Source organism: Condylura cristata, unplaced genomic scaffold (genome assembly GCF_000260355.1).
Source record: "Condylura cristata isolate star-nosed mole 26May11 unplaced genomic scaffold, ConCri1.0 scaffold00004, whole genome shotgun sequence".
Taxonomy (NCBI): Eukaryota; Metazoa; Chordata; class Mammalia; order Eulipotyphla; family Talpidae; genus Condylura; species Condylura cristata.
Window position 1 is genome coordinate 19,113,157 of NW_004567105.1, and position 18,644 is coordinate 19,131,800.

The 18,644-nt window shown below is 45.5% G+C and overlaps 2 protein-coding genes across 4 annotated transcripts in view; both read left to right on the top strand.

Moving 5' to 3' along the window:
• Positions 1-6,229: 6,229 nt before the first annotated feature.
• POC1B (POC1 centriolar protein B) overlaps positions 6,230-18,644 on the top strand; it is a 72,021-nt gene continuing 59,606 nt past the window's right edge. For 2 of the 3 annotated variants that reach the window (XM_004675830.2, XM_012720684.1), the window contains exons 1-2: positions 9,097-9,139; positions 9,766-9,850. In XM_004675830.2, coding sequence (XP_004675887.1) covers positions 9,125-9,139; positions 9,766-9,850 — 100 coding nt within the window. In that variant the 5' untranslated portion in view covers positions 9,097-9,124. Of the gene's footprint in view, positions 6,305-9,096; positions 9,140-9,765; positions 9,851-18,644 lie in introns of those variants that run through there. The other variant, XM_012720685.1, reaches the window with a different exon arrangement.
• On the top strand, positions 10,224-12,197 carry GALNT4 (polypeptide N-acetylgalactosaminyltransferase 4). The gene has a single exon (XM_012720683.1). The coding sequence runs from the start codon at positions 10,429-10,431 to the stop codon at positions 12,175-12,177; it is 1,749 nt and encodes a 582-aa protein (XP_012576137.1). The 5' UTR covers positions 10,224-10,428; the 3' UTR covers positions 12,178-12,197.

An 18,644-nucleotide genomic window follows, 5' to 3' on the forward strand; every position in this document is an offset into this window, starting at 1 on the left:
ACTCAGTGTTAGCTTTGTTATTATTACAAATGGGCCCCAACGTGGCAAATTAAGTGCAAAGGGAAATCTGCCATTCCAGGAGCAATCCCTCCGCACCCCCAACTTCCATCCCTCAACGGACGGCTTTTTCCAGGAAGTCTATTTAATCCTTCGCCTCCTTGGATGTTTCTCCGAGGGCGGGACGGAGTGAAAGGACAGAAGTCCTCGAGCTCCCTCTAGAGGCCATCAGTGCGCCTTACCTCGAAACCTTCTATGAAATGCCAGGACCCACTGCATGTTTTCAGATTCTTTCTTTTTGTTCTTTCAAGTGTTTGTCGCTCCTGTGCTGGGTGTAGCGGCAAACTGGGTTTTCTGGGTTATCTGGGTTTTATTCCTGTCCCTCCTCCACCTACTCCCCACTCCTTCCCCTCTGCTCTTGGTTCCAGGAGGCTAACACTTCCCTGGCACTAGATGTTTTACTCAACAGGAAATTGGGTTTTTGTTCTCTGGGTTCAGGAAACAGCTCTCCCTTTCAGAGTGAACAGGGAACAGGTAGTTACAACTGCTGTTGGCAACCAATTTGTGCCCAAGAAGAATGCTTGGCTGAGGAAGGAGCTAGTGTGGAGGAAGGGCCCTTTCCTGCCCAGACCCATGGCTGAGGCCACTTAACCCAGGATTTCAATGAGTTCTGTCTGTACCTACTTGGGGTTTAAAAGAGCCCGTGAAGGGGTGGGGGAAGAGGGAGGGGAGTGTGGGTGTTGTGAGGGGGAGGCCCTGGCTGAAGAGGTGGGGCGGGGGAGAAGGAAGAGAGGGAGACTGCAGTCCTCCCTAGTTTCTGGGATTCCTGCAGTCCAGCTTGCTCTGGTGTTTGTGGCATTTCTTCAGCAGCTTGAGCTATCGCCTGCTTATCTGGCCCTGGCTGGACACGCTGGACACTCGCATCCCTGCCTCCCTACACAGTCCGGCCGCTACTTGCCCCCTCTTCCACATCTTTCAATTTGCAAAGACAACATTCTGGCTTGGTCTCTTGGCCATTTGGTAAGTTTTCTTTTGCTGGGGTGAAGGGTTGGATTGGAGGGTGGGAGGGTTAGGTAGTTCACTTTAGCAAGTCTGCTGGAACACTTAGGCCAGCAGCAACCCAAAGCTGACATTTTGAACTCCAAACTGTCTGAAACATGTAGAGCTCAACTGCTTCTCACTTGGGTGGGAAAAGGAGGTCTTATTTGGGGGGTTCCCTTAAGCAACATCAAAATCTCATAATTGGTTCTTTAATTTTGCCCACCAGATTTAAGACTTTCTAAGTCAGTTTGCAACTTTTGAAGTTAGGGAGATTTTAACCACAACTCTAGATTTCCAGCTTCCTTGTTATCATTTCACTGGCCTGGCCACTCTGGGGATGCTTCCCTGGTGGCCAGAGTCCCTGCGACTAAGCAGTAGCTGCCCCCCACAGCATGGCGCACACTCGCCACTTCTCAATTCCCACCTAGCTAGAGTTGCTGGGTTTCGCTTATAAAATAAAAGATTTATTTATTTATGCATACAGAACTGGGGTATAGGCCACAGGTGCAGGGGCAGTGAGAAGATTCACCAGAGACAGAGTGGGGAGCAGAGCAGGCAGATGAACAACATTCACTACTGAGGGGAGCAGCGGGTGAGACAGGAGAGGTCTGCTGCACGATGTGGGTCACCTTCAGGGCCAGGGCTCGAACTCACACTGAGGTGACTGCAGCTAGCTTCACAGTGCTGCGCTTTAACCCATTGCACCACCAGGGAGGGCCCCAAGATGTCTAGTTTAAAGTAGAAGTTCAGATAAAAAGCAACTTTATTTTTACTGCTTTTCAGTGTAAGTGAGCCTTATGCAATTCATATAATTCACCCACCCTATATTACATCTGTCAATCCTACAACCTAATCTGTCACACTCATTTTTTTTTAAGATTTATTTATTTATGCATGCAGAGCTGGGATACAGGCCAGAGGTGCAGGGGCAGTGAGAGGATTCATGGAGACTAAATGAGGAGCAGAACAGGCAGATTGATGAAGTACACTGCTGAGGGGAGCAGCCGGCGGGTCAGAAGTCTGCCCCGCCATGTGGGTCAACTCCCTGGTGGGGGATCAAACTCAGGCCTCTGTGGCTGGTGATAGCTTGATGAGACTTTAACCCCTTCACCTTCAAAAGGCCCAACCGGGATGTTTTTTAAGTAACAAAGTTACCCAAAGTTACCTGGAAGATGAAAACCTGAGAGCCTTTCTTCCTTTTTTGGACAAACCCTTTTGTGTCTTTGTAGAAAAGGTACTTCGTAGAGTAGGGAGGTTGCCCATAGTGGGATCTTTCTCTGGGCTCTGCTTTCTCTTGGTGCTCAGTAAGGACCATACCTCTTTCTTTCCTCTATAGAGAGGGCAATAAACAGTTAGCTGAGGTTGTCTTCCAAAAATAAGATAAGGATTAGACTGCTACTTTTGAACTGTGGAATTATTTGAGTGATTTACAAATGGCTGGCACAAAAACAATAATAACAACAAAAGTTAATTACAAAATGAGTGCATCACAACTTCAAAAGACACTTTTGCATTTGTGCTCAAATTCTATTAAATGTTGTTCCCAAAAGCTGCTTAGCCTTTAGTCCAACTGGACTCTAAGGGGAGAGGCAGAGACTGGCTGAAAGATGGAAGGCAGGGGTGGAAGGGGCCAGGAAAAGAGAAAGTTACTTTCTGGTTTAGAAATCAGTCCTCTGAAAGTCAATTTTAGGGCCTCTCTGGTGCTGCAGGGTTAATTAAAGTCAGCCCTATGAAGCTATCACCAGCCACTGAGGCCTGAGTTCAATCCCCGGCCAGGGAAGTGACCCACATGGCACAGCAGACCTCTCCTGTCTCGCCTGCTGCTCCCCTCAGCAGTGTATTTCAGTACGTCTGTTCTGCTCCCCACTCTGTCTCTGGTGAGTCCTTTCCCAACCCCCCCCCCCACCTCTGCATGTCTGGTCTACACCCCAGCTCTTGTCTGCATAAATATATAAAATAAATTCTTTAAAAATAAATAAATGAAGATCAGTTTCAGTAAGCTGGCCTCAGGTGGAGTGGGGTCACAGCTATTTCTTCTAAATCATCAGTTGCCTTTTCCAGCTTAGCTACTAATTTCTTAGGAAACAGCACAGATCTCTGCCTCCTTTGGCAGGAAGAATCATTATCTTTTCCTCTTTGTGGGTCCTTTGCCCTTTAGGGAAAGGTTTCACCAGACAGCACCTGTTGTAGTTGAAACAGGCAAGTTTTTATCAGAGACTCCTGCACAAGGGAGCCAATTCGGAAAAGAATATAACCTGGCTCTGTTATAGGGCACGAAGAGGGGCACCCAGAATCCCCAAACCTGCTCGCTCTAAATAGGTTCTGCCATCTGCCACATCAAGACAAAGCATGTACACCTTTAATGAGAAGGAACTTTAATACAATTAGTGTGAAAGACAGAAATAAACAATATAGTTTCTAAATCAAACACCCAAAGTTACCTATCCCCTCCTGGGTAAAAGTCCACCCAAAAGGGATTGGCTCAAAGCAAGGCCTGTCACAAGTCTAAAGCATAAAAGACTAAAAAGGGTCAGAAATGCCCAGACATGTCTGGGAGAAGAAGAGCACATTCAAAATCAAATTAAACGCTGCCACAGTGAACCTCCCCATGGGTCTCTCACACACACCTGTTTCAACCAGCCCCGGGCCAAAAACAAAAGCTGCTGCTTCTTCTCTCTGCTCCATGTGCCTCCTCCAGGCTCTCTATTCTACTTCCTTCCTTCCTCAGTCTCCTCTCTCTGACTTTCTTTGCCTCCCTGCTCAGCTCCACCCTCTTCTGGGTGGGGCAGGGAACCTGGAACCTCCCCTTTCCTGGGGACCACCCTGTTACAGCTCCCCGAAAGGAATTAGGAGGAAATAGTTCCATGAGGTGGATGGATGGCTATATTCGGAGGGGCTCAGCTGCTGACATTCCCACTGTGCATGCCGGCTCCAGCGCCCCCTCCAGGAAACTGGGCCACATCACTAAGGATCCAGCACACTGTATCTGTCAGGGCCCCTGGTGGTCAGTGCCGTGAACCTTTGGCCAGGCCTCGCCAGCTGTGATTCGGTTCACCTGCTCAGGCCGGGGGCGACTCACCCCACCGGCTCACAATTTCTTTTATCTAAGCTGTCTCAATATTTGTCTTCTTTTGGACAGTAATTTTTCTCAGCTGTCCTCAGACACTGCAGGTTTTGGTCCATCAACCTCCCAGCAATGAGACTCTGCCGGCTCAGCTTGTTCCCTCCCGCACTCCACGTGCCCCTTGAGAATCACCAACTGCCACTGGTGCAACTCGCTTAGTCCATCTTGAAGATTCACCCAGAGACAGAGTGGGGAGCAGAACAGGCAGATCGACGAAGTACACTACTGAGGGGAGCAGCGGGCGGGTGAGGAGAGGTCTGCCGCGCCATGGGGGTCAGCTCCCAGGCGGGGGATTGAACTCGCGGAGCATTTCATAATGCGCTGCTTTAACCCACTGCGCCACCAGTGAGAGCCTGTTCCATCTTTTAAGGCTCGGTTTCAGTAACCTTCACTTCTCCCTGCTCATCAGCAGTTTTCTCAGCTTCCTCCAGCTTTTGCAGGGCAGGCGCTCCTGAGTCACCCCACAATCTGTTACCCCACAACCAGCTGGCAGCGCTGATTTACAGAGGCCACCTCGGCTCACCTCTCAGCCAGCGTCCGGGAATCAGTCTTCCTCCACTGCCGGCAGGGGGCGCTCGTCCTCTCGGATCGGGCCTGCGGCTGCCGTGGAACCAGAACCCGGTTCTTCCCCGAACGGGATGGCAGGAGACAGACCAGGGTTCCCCGCAGCGCCCGCTCCAGCCCCGCTGCCTGCCCCCACTGCCGAGCAGCAGCCGCTACTCGCCCCTTGAGTCTAGGATTTTCTGGGATCCTGTCATGGGCAAACAAACCATTTTACTTCCTCCTTTATGACTTAGACGCTATTTACCTGCCTAAATGCCCCTGGCTAGACTTTGTCATACTATTTACTCTTTTTCAGCCTGTTGGTTGCCACAGAAGAGCCCATTGATAGCATTAATGAATATTCGAATCATCTAAAATACTCGTTGAACTGCAGATGATCGTTAGCCAGAAAATTTTGGAACAGGGTGGTGCCCAGGAAAGGGGAGGTTCCTTGCCCCACCCAGAAGAAGGGTGGAGCTGAGCAGAGAGAAGAGGAATCTGGAGAGGAAACTGAGGAGGAAGGATGCGGGATGGAGAACCAGAGGGAGACCTGAGGGAGGCACAGGGAGCTGAGAGACATGTGAAGAAACCCTGCTGCTTGTTTCTTCTTGGTCCGGGGCTGGTTGAGACAGATGTGGATGAGAGACCGGTGGGGAGGTTCACCAGGGCAGCGTTTGCCTTCATTTTGATGTTGCTCTTTTCCTCCCAGACTTGTCTGACCATGTCTGACCCTTTTCCATGGGTCCCGGCCAGAAGGTGATTTAGACTTGTGGCAGCTTTCAGGCCTTGCTTTAGGCGGATCCCATTTGGGTGGACTTTTACCCACGAGGGGATGGGTCACTTTGGATGCTTGATTTAGAAACTATATTGTTTTTTTTGTATTCACACTTGTTGTATTATAGCTCCTTTCCATTAAAGCTCTTACATCTTGTCTTGATGTGGGGATGACAGAATCTTTTCAGAGCAGGCAGGTTTGGGGGTTCAGTGGTGTCCCTCTCTCCCTGCCCTGTAACAGTATCACACCTGGGAACTTGTGATACTACAAGGTCTTGGGCTGCTACTGCAGACCTCTGAATCAGTGGGACTCAGTGAGCTTACGGTGATATTTTCAAGGACATCCCATTCCCTCCCTCTGGCCATCTCCATTTTTTAAAAATGTGAACAGCCTTGTAGCACAAGCAGAAATCTGCTGCCTGAAGGTGAAGCCTGGTCTTTCCAAATTACAGAAGACCAAGGAGCCAGATAAAGATTTAATGGCAGGTACTTTTTGCATCTGTGGGGCTTTTTTTTTTTTTTTTTTTTTTTTAAGATTTTTTTTTTTTTTTTAGAAAGGGAGGGAGTAACTCTATTGTCTTCCCTTAGCATCAGCCTAGCTTGGGGAGTTTTAAGGGGTTTGTTTTTCTGTTCCCTAATTATCCTGTTACCAGATCTTATTCTAGGTGGTGGCTGACTCAGCAACACTTCAGGAACACACTTGTGTTTTCCCAGGAGTTGTTTTGTTCCTTCTGTTCCTATATTGTTTAAAATCACTGTCCAGGTCTCAGCCTTTCCTGTTGCCCAAGTCCTTCTTGGTGTCAGTTTCTCTCACAATCACATATGGTAAGAATATCTGCCACAGTAAAAATACAAAATGTAGTTGCTATATATGTATTTTGTAACATTTCCATGGTTGTTGTGGATTTTACTGCTTTACAAGATTCAGTTTTAGTGTTGCTTGATTTCATTCAGTGTTTTACATGTGGAGTCTTGTCTCCCCAACTAGTGATTATAAAAGAAATAGAAAGCATTAATTTTCACTTTCAAGTGACCACAGAAAGCTAAGCTACAGCCCTTCAATTGATACCGAAAACATTTATTGAGTTTCTGTTAAGTGTTAGGGATTGTGGTGATTATAGAATGCTACTAAGATAAATACGACACAGCTCTGGTCCTTTCGCTTGTGGGCCTTTCGCTAGGATGGAAATTTGGCAGGCACATGAGCATAGATGATACAACACTGAAGAGAACTCTGAGTGGCAGGCTATAGGGTCAGCTCGATGGTGGTGTTCTCCTGTGGGTTAGCAAGATTGAATAATAACACTGTCATGATGAAGTGCAGGAGGAAAGGTATTTATTTCCTTGTGTAACAAAAGGAAACTGTAAAACAACATTTCCAAAGAAATCTCTCATAGAAAGACTGACAAAGTCATATCCTGTTGGCATAAAGTTATATAGTATTGTTTCAGCATGGGCGTAAACAACTGACAGAAATAAATAAAATTAAATTTAATTTTAAAAAAGGTGGCAATTGCTGAAATATTCTAGAAGGCAGGGAAAGAGGTAGAAGAATAGGAGCCCAGGGACAGAAGAGGGAAGATAAAATCTATTGTGAGGACACAACTGATAGGGTTTGGAGATTGAAGGTTGAATTCAACTAGTAGGTTGAATTCCTAGTAGTTAACATTTAAAAAAAAAAACAAAAAAGGTGAGTGATTTAATGATCAAACAAATCTGTACTTTCCTTCCTTGCACTCTCCTATATTTTAGCAACTATATTCAGAAGGGAGTTACATAATTTCTGGAAATAAATTGCACAGTATTTTTATTCTAGTACCATATAAGAACGTGAACAGTAGGCGGCGCTTTTGTGCTATGTTTGAATTTTCCTTCTTTGAAGGGATCTAACCTAGGGGAAACTCCCAGGTAAAATAAAAAGGAAACTTAAAATGCTCAAGTGGAAAGATTCAATATTTGATTTAAAGGGCATTTGGAAAAAGGAAACTATATAAAAAGATCAGCTTGACCTATCTAGCACTTGGCCTCCATCATCAAAAATGGGTTACATACAGCATCTGTTCCAGTCCTCACTTTCAGTACTTTTGGTATATTCCTAGGAGTTAACTTAAACAACTGTGAGCCTATTTCCCAGAGCCCTACACCGTTTGCATTACCAATAGTACCTACCTAGCATTACTGTAAGTTTTTTAAAAAGGTCAAACCCAAACTAGGTTTGAGTAGAAAAACTTATGAGTCCTGCTATTTTTTTTGACAAGTTGCTGGTATTCATGTATCACCTCTTAGGCTGATGTTTCTCACTGTACACAGCTAAGATACACATAACAATCACTCAAGAGGTTGTTACAATTGGTAGGACCTGGATGGTTCGCAACTCCCCACCCCCCAACCCCCATGCTGAATCAGCATCTGAGGGAATGGAGATCTCTACATCATTATTATGCACACTGAAATGAGACTCAGAGCCTAAATAATGGAGTTCTTGAGGGAAGGGAAAATATGTGACATTGTATTCCTTAGAGCCAAACATGTAGCATCTTCCACAATCATATATCTGATTTAAACACTGACATCCTGTATTTCCCACCTGCTTCCTTGTTTTGTACAGTACGCATTAAACTAATTTTAATTATTAGACAACCTGTAATTAAAGTGTGTAGTATATCTTTCATTTGCATAGCTGTTTCTCAGGGGTTGTGGTCTGTTTTGCCATCCTAGGCTGCCAAACATCTTTATACGTAAGATTCATTTGAGTCCTTCGTGCTTTAGGTAGCTTGGAATGGGACGAGTAGTCTCTGTGATCTTCGACCATTACAAGTGGATAATGTGTTACAATTGGGAACGTTTTGTAACTTCGTGATGTTGCTGTCGTGCAAACGATAATATACTGCAGAAATGGACAGATACTACGTTGCCTACTATTTTAAACAAAGCAAAGAAGTTTCTTTCTGAGTCTTCCTAGAGAGGTTGGGTATGCTACTGTATACTGGCTGCGCCCACGCATTTGCAAGAGAACAGAAAGCATGGCAAGAAAACACAACCGGGTGCCCAACATTCATTCGTCGCGTATATCCATCATTCCGTAACGCAGAGTCTTTGGTGAAACAAATGCCCTTCAGGCGTTTAGCGCTTTTGCGTGTATTAGTAATCAGCAAGTCGCCCCACTTCAGCTCAAAGCACCCTCCTCGAAGGACACAAGCGGGGAAGGACCAGCTTGAATTCAAGTTCGCAGCGGGGCTGTCTCTTTAACTTGTAATGGAACTCCGATTGCATCGATCACACACTCGTTCCCTTCCTCGCCCATCGGTCTCATTCCCACCTCAGTTACTACCCGTCTTCTGGCGTGGAGCCTGGGGATCGCCTGCGTTAGTTAACGCCGATTCTGGTCACACCTGATCCCGGGCAGCCCCACGGGCCACTTACCGCGACCCGGCTCTCTCCAGTGCCGGCAGAACCTCGGGACTCGGCTGGCCAGGCCTGGAGCGCGGGGTTTGACTGGGCCGCCGTTGTTGTAGTGACCGGGAGGCGCCGCCGCTCTAGGCAGACGGTTCCGGGAGACGCACGGTCCCCCCCCTCCTCACCCGGTCCCCTCCCTTCCCCCGACCCCCTCCACCCGAAGCAGCCCGGCGCAGACCGCTCCCCCCCATGGCCTCCGCCCCGGTAAGGACGGGCTGGGGCGCATCCCCGGAGCCAGTCTCACTGGTTGCGGGGCCCAGAGTCGGGGCTGCTCCCGCACCTGGCGAGAAGCGGAGGCTTGTGTCCACAGCGGGGTCCAGGGGCGCTGAGAGTGAGAGGGTGCCCGCCTCTCACTCTCAGCTAACGGGATGTCTGGAGCGCAGAGCCTGGGACGGGCCTCCGGGCGCGTCCCGGAGCTCGGGTCAGAGCCGGGCAGCCCCACGGGCCCCAGAATTCTCCGAGGGTTTCCGTGGAGCGCCTGCGTCAGAATCACCTGGGAGGTTTTTAAAAACACCGGAGCCCGCGCCCCGGCTGGCACCAGCAGCTCGCCCCGGGGGGGCGTGGCCCGGGAATGTGCATTTCAAACCAGCTGCCGCGGGGGCACCTCCCGGGCCTCCTTGGTGGAGTCTTGCCTCGCTGCGCGGGAAAGTATGTACTCGGCGCCTCCCTGTGCGGGTGCCCGCGCACCCGGGCCGGGACCTCCAGCTCTGCAAACGCACCGCCCCGGCGGCTTCCCGGCGGGACCCAGGGCCAAGAGACGGCGTTGGCCCCTTCGCGCCCGAATTTGAGGTCTGCACCTGCTTTCAAAACTTGACAACTTTCCTTCCCAGGAGGACCCGGTTCTGGAACGCTATTTTAAGGGCCACAAAGCTGCGATCACCTCCGTGGACTTCAGTCCCAATGGCAAACAACTTGGTGAGTTTTTTTCTTTCTTTTGTTAAAGGCAAACGCTTAACCGGTTGGTGCTGCCCACGCCGGGCCCCGGGAGAATACTTGAAGACCTAGGTGGGGATTAAGAGCGGTGGGAGACTCGGAGAGCCCAGCGTGGCCGGGCACAAGGGGAACCAGAGGGGACCCGAGCCGCGTACCTCATTCGCGCCAGTCGGGTCCTTAACCCGGCGGGGCATTACTACTCTTAGGTTTGGCTCTGGCGAACTGCTTTCGCGAACTAACCACCAGGAGGAGTGAGTGAGAAGGGGAGGAGTTTGTCCTGCGCCCTGGGAGGGTGGGGTGTTGGCTGGAGAGTTTGTGAAAAGTTGTGAGACTAGCTGGAGGAAGTAGAGAGAGCGTAATAGGGTCTGTGCCGGAGACCGAGGACTTAGAGGTCGCAGGTGACTCCTAAGGAGACGCTGTGGCTGGAAAGGAGCAGAGCGCCCGCGGGAAAGGAGAGATCTGCTGGGAAGTTCGCCTCTGCTTGAACCAGAAACCTAAGTAGGGAGCTCGCAGCCCTTCCCCTGCAGGGTGACTCCGGTGGCCGCGTCTGCGCCCTTGCCATGAGGATCCGGATGGCCGTGAGGTGGACCTGGGCAGGCAAAAGCTGCCTGCTGCTGGCGCTTTTAATGGTGGCCTATATCCTGGTGGAACGCTCGGTCTTCACTTTTCATGCCTCCTCAGGAGCTGGCGTTGCCAGGGAGCGGGGGCTAAGGCAGCTCTCTGACCCGGAGGAAAAGGCAGTGGATTTGGCTCGACCTCTTTATGAGAAACCCCCTGCAGATTCCTGGGCACTTGGGGAGTGGGGGAAAGCCAGCAAACTCGAGCTCAGCGCGGGTGAACTGAAGCAGCAAGAAGAACTAATTGAGAGATATGCTATCAATATATACCTCAGTGACAGGATTTCCCTGCACCGCCATATAGAAGATAAAAGAATGTATGAGTGTAAATCCCTGAAGTTCAACTATAGGAAACTTCCCACCACCTCTGTTATCATTGCTTTCTATAACGAAGCCTGGTCGACTTTGCTCCGCACTGTCCACAGTGTTTTGGAAACTTCTCCTGCGGCGCTCTTGAAGGAAATCATCTTGGTTGACGACTTGAGTGACAGAGCTTATTTGAAGACACAGCTTGAAACTTACATTAGTGGTCTCCAGAGAGTCCGCTTGATAAGAACTAATAAGCGGGAAGGGCTGGTTAGGGCCCGCCTGATAGGGGCCACTTTTGCCACTGGGGATGTCCTCACGTTCCTGGATTGCCACTGTGAGTGTAATGCTGGTTGGTTGGAACCTCTTTTACACAGGATCGGCGAAGATGAAACAGCCATTGTTTGTCCTGTTATAGACACCATTGATTGGAATACTTTTGAATTCTACATGCAAACTGGAGAGCCTATGATTGGTGGGTTTGACTGGCGTTTAACGTTCCAGTGGCATTCTGTCCCCAAACAAGAAAAGGACAGACGGAAATCAAGAATTGACCCAATCAGTTCACCCACCATGGCAGGAGGATTATTTGCTGTCAGCAAAAAATATTTTCACTACCTTGGAACTTACGACACCGGCATGGAAGTGTGGGGAGGTGAAAACCTTGAGCTTTCTTTCAGGGTTTGGCAATGTGGTGGCAAATTGGAGATCCACCCGTGTTCCCACGTGGGTCATGTATTTCCCAAGCGGGCGCCATATGCTCGGCCCAATTTCCTGCAGAATACTGCTCGTGCAGCGGAAGTGTGGATGGACGACTACAAACAACATTTCTATAATCGAAACCCTCCGGCAAGAAAAGAAGATTATGGCGATATTTCTGAAAGAAAATTACTACGAGAACGTCTGCGTTGCAAGAACTTTGACTGGTATTTGAAAAATGTGTTTTCTACTTTACATGTTCCAGAGGACAGACCAGGCTGGCACGGGGCTATTCGTAGTATGGGGATTTCTTCTGAATGTTTAGATTATAACTCTCCTGATAGCAACCCCACAGGTGCTAACCTTTCACTGTTTGGATGCCATGGTCAAGGAGGCAATCAATTCTTTGAATACACTTCAAACAAGGAGATAAGGTTTAATTCTGTGACAGAGTTGTGTGCGGAGGTGCCTCAGAACAAAAACCATGTAGGAATGCAAAACTGCCCAAAAGATGGGGTCTCTGTTCCAGCAAACATCATTTGGCATTTTAAAGAAGATGGAACCATTTTTCATCCACACTCAGGACTGTGTCTCAGTGCTTATCGGACAGCCGAGGGCCGACCGGATGTTCAGATGAGAACTTGTGTTGCTGGAGATAAAAATCAAATCTGGAGATTCGAGAAATAGAAGAGCACAACAGCACTTTCATCCTGAGCTCCCAATAGCATCAGGGACGTGGAGGAGTCTCCGTGAAGACTGTTATTTTCTCAGAAATCACCCTGGTCATCTGTGAGAGCCCTGTCAAAGCCGTGTTTCACTTGGGTCTGGAACAATGACAGTGGGTGCCCGGAGAGCTGCTGTTTAATATTTCAAAGTGCCTTACCTATGGACTGTTGTGTTTAAGAGCATTGTTAGTGTGATCTTTTCTCTTTAAAGAGGTTGACTGTGAATTGATATACACAAAAGAGTTTAGTAGCCAGACTTAATGTTAAAGAATGTAAAAGTCCAAGCAGAATGAGGGATGATTTATGTTCATGGGTAAGTTCATGAACATATCTCATTTTTTCAACAAAACTCAGTGCAGTTTGAGCTATTGGTTTTTAATTGTACACAGAATTTTAATTTGTTTTTGCCAGCACATGAAATTTTAGGTTTTGTTAATTTTTTAATTGTAATTTCCCTTTAGTCAAATCAAAATCAAGGAAAGTTGTTGCTCTTAAAGAGAAAACCCTGGATATTTGTGTCATTGGTAGAGAGTGTTAGTTTGAATGTAAGTTTCCAGGTCTTTTTAAAGTATAGACATCTCAGAAAGATAGACCCACATCTGAATAACTGGGGAGATATTTACATTCCAGTCTTTGTAAACTTGAGCTATTGGACTTAACTGATTATGTTGATACCTCAGATCCCTCTGATCCTGTAAGCTGTCCCTTCTGTGAACTTGTTTGTGTGTAGGGCATTTTCTGACTGCACTTCTTTAAGTGATGAATGGAGTGGAGAGGGACTCATTCAGAATACTGTGCTTCCCTTAGTTAATGCTTAATCACTTAAAGTAAACACAATTGAGGCCTCTCTGAACTTAAACCCAACTGTGTTTACTACAATGTGTAAAACTGAAAGTGGGCCTGCCTCTGTAAGGCTGCAGAACTCCTCAAGGCGTTCTTCCTGAAAAGGGCATTTAAGGATTTATCTTTAGCCAAGGAAACAAAGACTGCTTTGGCAAAATGGTGAATACTGTCTCCTGGTTTGTTTTCAGCACCAAGCTGGGCATTAGGCAGCTTTGAGAAAGTGGGTAAGTGAATGAATGACTGACTGAATATGAATGAATGGCTAAGCCCAAGGAATGTGACATTGGTCAATGCATTTGACCAGCTGACTCAGTTTGGGCCTCAGGGTCCTCATCTGTAAGATGTACTTGCTGGAAGAGTTCTTGAAGTTCTCTTCAAGCTCTGAAATATAATGACTGTACATTATACCCTTATCAGATTCAGTACCTGTGCAATTCTTTCAAAACTTGTATCTGTTCACTTTTAACAGAGATAATGTTGTTGAACAACATCTAGTCCAGTTATGAAGCTGGGGGGGGGGCGCCGGAAATGGTTTTAAAAATTAAGTGAGCTGAGCTCAACTGAAGTGGTTTATTTTGGATTGACTGGAAAAGTTCTTGAGGTCATAGCTAGGAGTCATTTCATTTTGGTAATTGTTGAACCAATTTTGTTTTTAATCTTTCAAACTCTCAAAGTAATCTTTTGGACTAAAAATATAAATATTTCTCCAATTCAATTATCTGAGAAGTAAACATTTTAATAAGAAGTATTTTTACTGTTTCTTTTTTCCAATGTTCTACCAAGAAGTCACAGGCTCAATTTAAAATGAAATCTAAGTTCACATTGTTCTAGATTGATGAAGCATGTATGCTTCATAAAGAATGAGTTCACAGTACTCATAAGGAAAGTTGTTTCTGGTGTCTCCTTGATGACTTAGAGACTTGGAAATTTGTAAAGTTGAATTAAAGAAAATGTTTTAGGATAACCACTTCAAAGGTAAGATTGCTAACTATCTTGACTGTGTTCTTTTTTCCTTCATGAAATGAAAATAATGTGTTAATACTTCTGTAGGTTATCTTGCAACCTGAAAATTCATCAAAGAATTATCCAGGCTTCCGTGTGCCATGTGTGTGGCTCTGGATGTAATGGAAGGTTTTACAATAATGCTCTGAATTTTGCAAAAGGCTTGGTTGGTAGCAGATATTTACCTAAACCTCTTCCTAGCAGATATTTACCTAAATCTCTTTCCTTGCCTGTCTTGCCTTTTTTTAATCACCCATGATTTTTAATTTATTTTTTGTTATTTTTGTTAGCCCTCTAATCAAATGGGAAAATTAAAGTTGATATATTGAGGAAATACTTACTGGAATTATTTTTACTTTAGCATTGTGTTATTCCTGTCAACAGGGGAAAAGAGCATTTAATAGTAAAGCACTTAATTCTCTGTTTACCTTTAGCCTAAATTGCAGTGTACAACCCATTAATCTTTATGGAATAAAATGAGTGCTTTTTTTATGTCAGTAATTCCAAATGGTCTGGCTGTTCATTCCTCACAATTCTGTAAGTATCAGCAGAAGACTGCATTTTCATATATAGGCATTTCTAGTTCCAAAAACACACTGTAAAACTACAAATAAAGGACTTTGATTCCCTAATTCCAACTTATTTGTACCAAATATCTCTTTTGCTGTAGAAAATTGAGAGTTGACCTTTTGGTTAATAACATAGTAATAAAATATTTGCTAGACCAGAAGTTTCAACTTTTAATGGTTGCTATGTCATTTAGTGTCCAACTCTATGAATACATTGACAATCTAGGCATTTTTAGCAGTCATTTAAAAATCATAATGTAGTCATCTGCAGGATTTCTGTCACTCAAAATATCTTTGTAAAATAAAAATTGATTACTTGCTAAATGTAGGGTCCTGAGGATATTTATTATCAGATCTGGTGAGTTAAACATTTCTAGATTGAAGACAGGAGGTTATTTTTTAAGTTGTCCAGTCTGAGTTGATTTAGAGTCTTCATTTTAATTAATAAAATATTCATTTTGATTTGTTCTCTTGAATTGCTGTTTTAATATTTTTAAATAAGTGCAAAGATTATTGAAGTTCAGAATTCATCTTTTCAGTGATGAATTTTTTTTCTGTACTGAGTGGTTTCCATTCTCCTTTTGTTAACGGTATTTGCAATGTTGATTAAGACATAAAATAAAATGTATGCCTAATTATTTTTGCAAATGGATTATGATGATTTTAGTCTGTGGGGTTACTGTTACTGTGTACACATTTATTGATGGTAACAGAAGTAAGTTAAGCTTGTGATTCTTTTACTTACTTGAAAATGCAGACAGTCGGATATAAAAGAATGTTGGTTTCTAGGTCATTTTGCCTGATGTCATCATGCAGCAAGTATTGTAAAGTGGTATTAGCACCATTAATACATTAACTACTCGTAAACAAAATGAAACGATCAGGGATCTCTGAGATCCATTGGGTGCACTATAAATGGATGCAAGTGGATACCTGATCATATTAAAACCAATTTCAAAACCTTGAACTGAAAAGACCATGTCTACCCTTATAAGCCATATGCGCTCACATTTCTCTAAGCCTTTTGGCTCAGTCACTCTGTCCCTAAATGTGATTCGCAGGTAGCTACCCTCTTCCTCTAAGTGCCTACCATCCTACACCCTTCCCTCTCCTTGGCCCAGCACACTGCATGAAAATCACTATTCAGAGGACTCTGTTTTATGCAGCAGGTAAACATAGTCACATTTGGGGTATATATAGTTAGCTAAACCTCTTCACTGTGTCTCATACAGTTAAACAGTCCCTGTGAGCACGGGTGGTTACAGTATTGCTCTCACACTGCCACTGCAGCCCGTGTGGGTCATTTCATCTTTCTTTGTTTCAGTTTCACTGAAAATTTCAGAAAGTACATTAGTAGTTGCCAGGAGCTGGGGAGCAAAGAAGAGTAAATGATAGCTAATGAGGATGGGTGGGAGGGGGACCCAGAGGGTGATGAGAATGTTCTGGAATTAGTGACAATAATTGCACAACTTTGAGCAAAACACTGAATTATACACTTCAAAAGGGTGAACTTACAGTTTGTGAATGACATCTCATTTAAGAAAACAGGGGAAAGGCAGGATGGAGAATTCTGTATGTGCCAGGAAATATTTCCATACCCCTCTCTGAATATCAGCCTTTTGAACAGGCAACAGGGTTTCTTGTTGATACTCAAGTCATTCTGAAGTTCAGAAGAATTAGGTAGATGTGTGTGCCCCATGTCCCGTGTGTGTGTGTGCACATGTATGTAAGACTCCCAGCTTAGGCTGCAGTGAACTTAGTTTAGAGTCTTTCCTAGCATTTCAGAAAAACCTCATTCAATTATTTTGGAAAGGAGGCAGAGATTATTATAAAAGGTGACATGTATTCCTGCTTTGTATAGTTGTCCATGGCAGAACTGAGGACTGGAGAAGTACTTCCAACTGGCTAATAATTGGGTATTGCTTTTCCTTTTGCGCCCAGCTTGATCGCTTTCCCAGGCTAGCCTGGGAGATGTGTCTACAGCAGACCAGCTGTGTCCTCAAATAAATGGTTGCCATTTATTTGCATTTCTCTGATCCTGCTCAAAAGGGAAATGGGAAGAGCCCCATGTATTTAGTACTCCTTTATCTAGCAATGCCACTGTGTACCACTGTATTGTATTGTATGCCCTGGAGTACATACAACGATGAATAAAGCAGGTGTGCTTCTTAGGATGGCATGAAGAATTCATGGCACAGAAATAAAGACAAATATTTGCAGATAAACTCAAAAATCATGTGGAAACACAACTTGAAACAGGAAAATAGTTGAAGGCTGTGAAGAAAAGGAGTGGGTGTTTTGGAGAAACAGTGGCAGCACTAGTTAAGTATATGGGATCAAAAACACTTCTATGTGAAAGTTCGATTTCAAGACCCAAAGGAGGAATTAGCTAGACAAAGAATAGAAAGAGATTGCGTGCAAGGACATGCAACGACCTAAGACGGAAAAGAGCATGTTCTTAATCAGGAAAATCTTTCTAAAGGGCCAGGTAGGTAGAATCTATACACAGTGGAAGAGAGAGAACTTTGGGAGGTGAATTTGCCGAGAGGCAGCGGCAGCTTCTATATAAGGCTTTGGGGGCTATGATGAGTTAGATGGTGAGCCTTTAAAAGATATGTCCATGTGCTGATCCCTAGAATCTGTCAATGTGAACATACCGGGTGAAAGGTCTTCCACATTAAAGTAAGGATCTCAAGAAGAGATCATCCTGAATTATCTGGGTGACCTAAATTATCTGGGGGACACAGGCAGGAGAGGAATGACCTCATGCAGGTAGACAGTGGCTGGAGTGAGGGTCCACAGTGTCAAGGAATCCCATCTGGAAGAGGTAAGGAATGCAGCTCCTCCTGGGACCATCAGGGCCCTGCTAGCACCGCTCAGGTTTTGGACTCTGGCCTCCAGAGCTGGGAGAGAATAAGTTTATGTGGTTTTAAATTTCCAAGTTAATGGTTGTTAAATGCAGCCAGAGGAAGACAGAAGCCATGCTGTAGGATTTTATTCTGAAAGATGTGGGAAGTGGATATGATTGATGAGGGGCTTTACATAAGGGAATGACAAAATCTACTTTAGAATTGAAAAAGGCCCCTCTGGCTGCTGTGTGGGGATTGAGTAGTAGAGAAACCAATTAGGAGCTATGATAGTAATAACAAGAGTTGACGATGGTTCAAACTAGAAAGGTGGTCTTCAAGCTAGGTGGGTGGTCTAGGAAAGAAAGAAATTTGTGTGTTATCAGCACAGAGATGGTATTTAAAAGCATAGCACTAGATGAGATCCCTGGGAAGAACATACAAGAATGAGGGCAAATGGACTCTGTCTGAGTCCTAAATATCTCCATCCTTTAGATCAGAAGAGGAAATAACAAAAGGACCTAAGGAATACTGAGTGAGCCAGGAGGGAAAGTCATCCGTTAGGGTTAGGGTGTTATGGAAGCCAGGTCCAGAGTGGGTGCCACTATGGAGAGGAGTTGTTAAATAGTGTTATCAGAGAGCGTGAGGAGGGACCTGTTCTAGAACTGAGCACTGTAAAGAAGCATGGAGGTCCTGGGAAAGAGTAACCATAGTGTATAATGCGTCCAGAGTCTGTGGGGACCTAGCAACGCTCAGTCACACAGAAGTCGTCGCAAAAAAGGCAGAGTTACTGGGATTCTGCTGGTGGATTTGAAGGCAGAAGGGAGAGAGAAGTGATAGAAGGTTTGTGTAAGAGGGTGATTCTGTATTGGGTAAGGAGAAGGATGAAGATTATTAATTGGAGAGCAAAATGAGGATGGTGAAAAGGTCGCCTGAGTGGAGAGCATAGATTAAAAGACCAAAGTTCTGGCCGAGAAAGAAGCTGTTGAGAAGTGAGCTGTGAGAAAAGCCAAGTTGTCAGAGCGTGCTGGGATTCCATGAATGTTCAGGCACAGCAGTGACAAAATCCAGGGTGTGACCACAGAGTGGGTTGCTGAGGAGCCAAGAAGTAAAGGTCTTTGGAACCACCCTGCTGTCCTGTTGGTCCAAACTGTTCTGCGCTGACTCAG

Bases quoted from the DNA above. Each gene is read 5' to 3' on its own strand.
- GALNT4 (XM_012720683.1), top strand. From the start codon at position 10,429: ATGAGGATCCGGATGGCCGTGAGGTGGACCTGGGCAGGCAAAAGCTGC.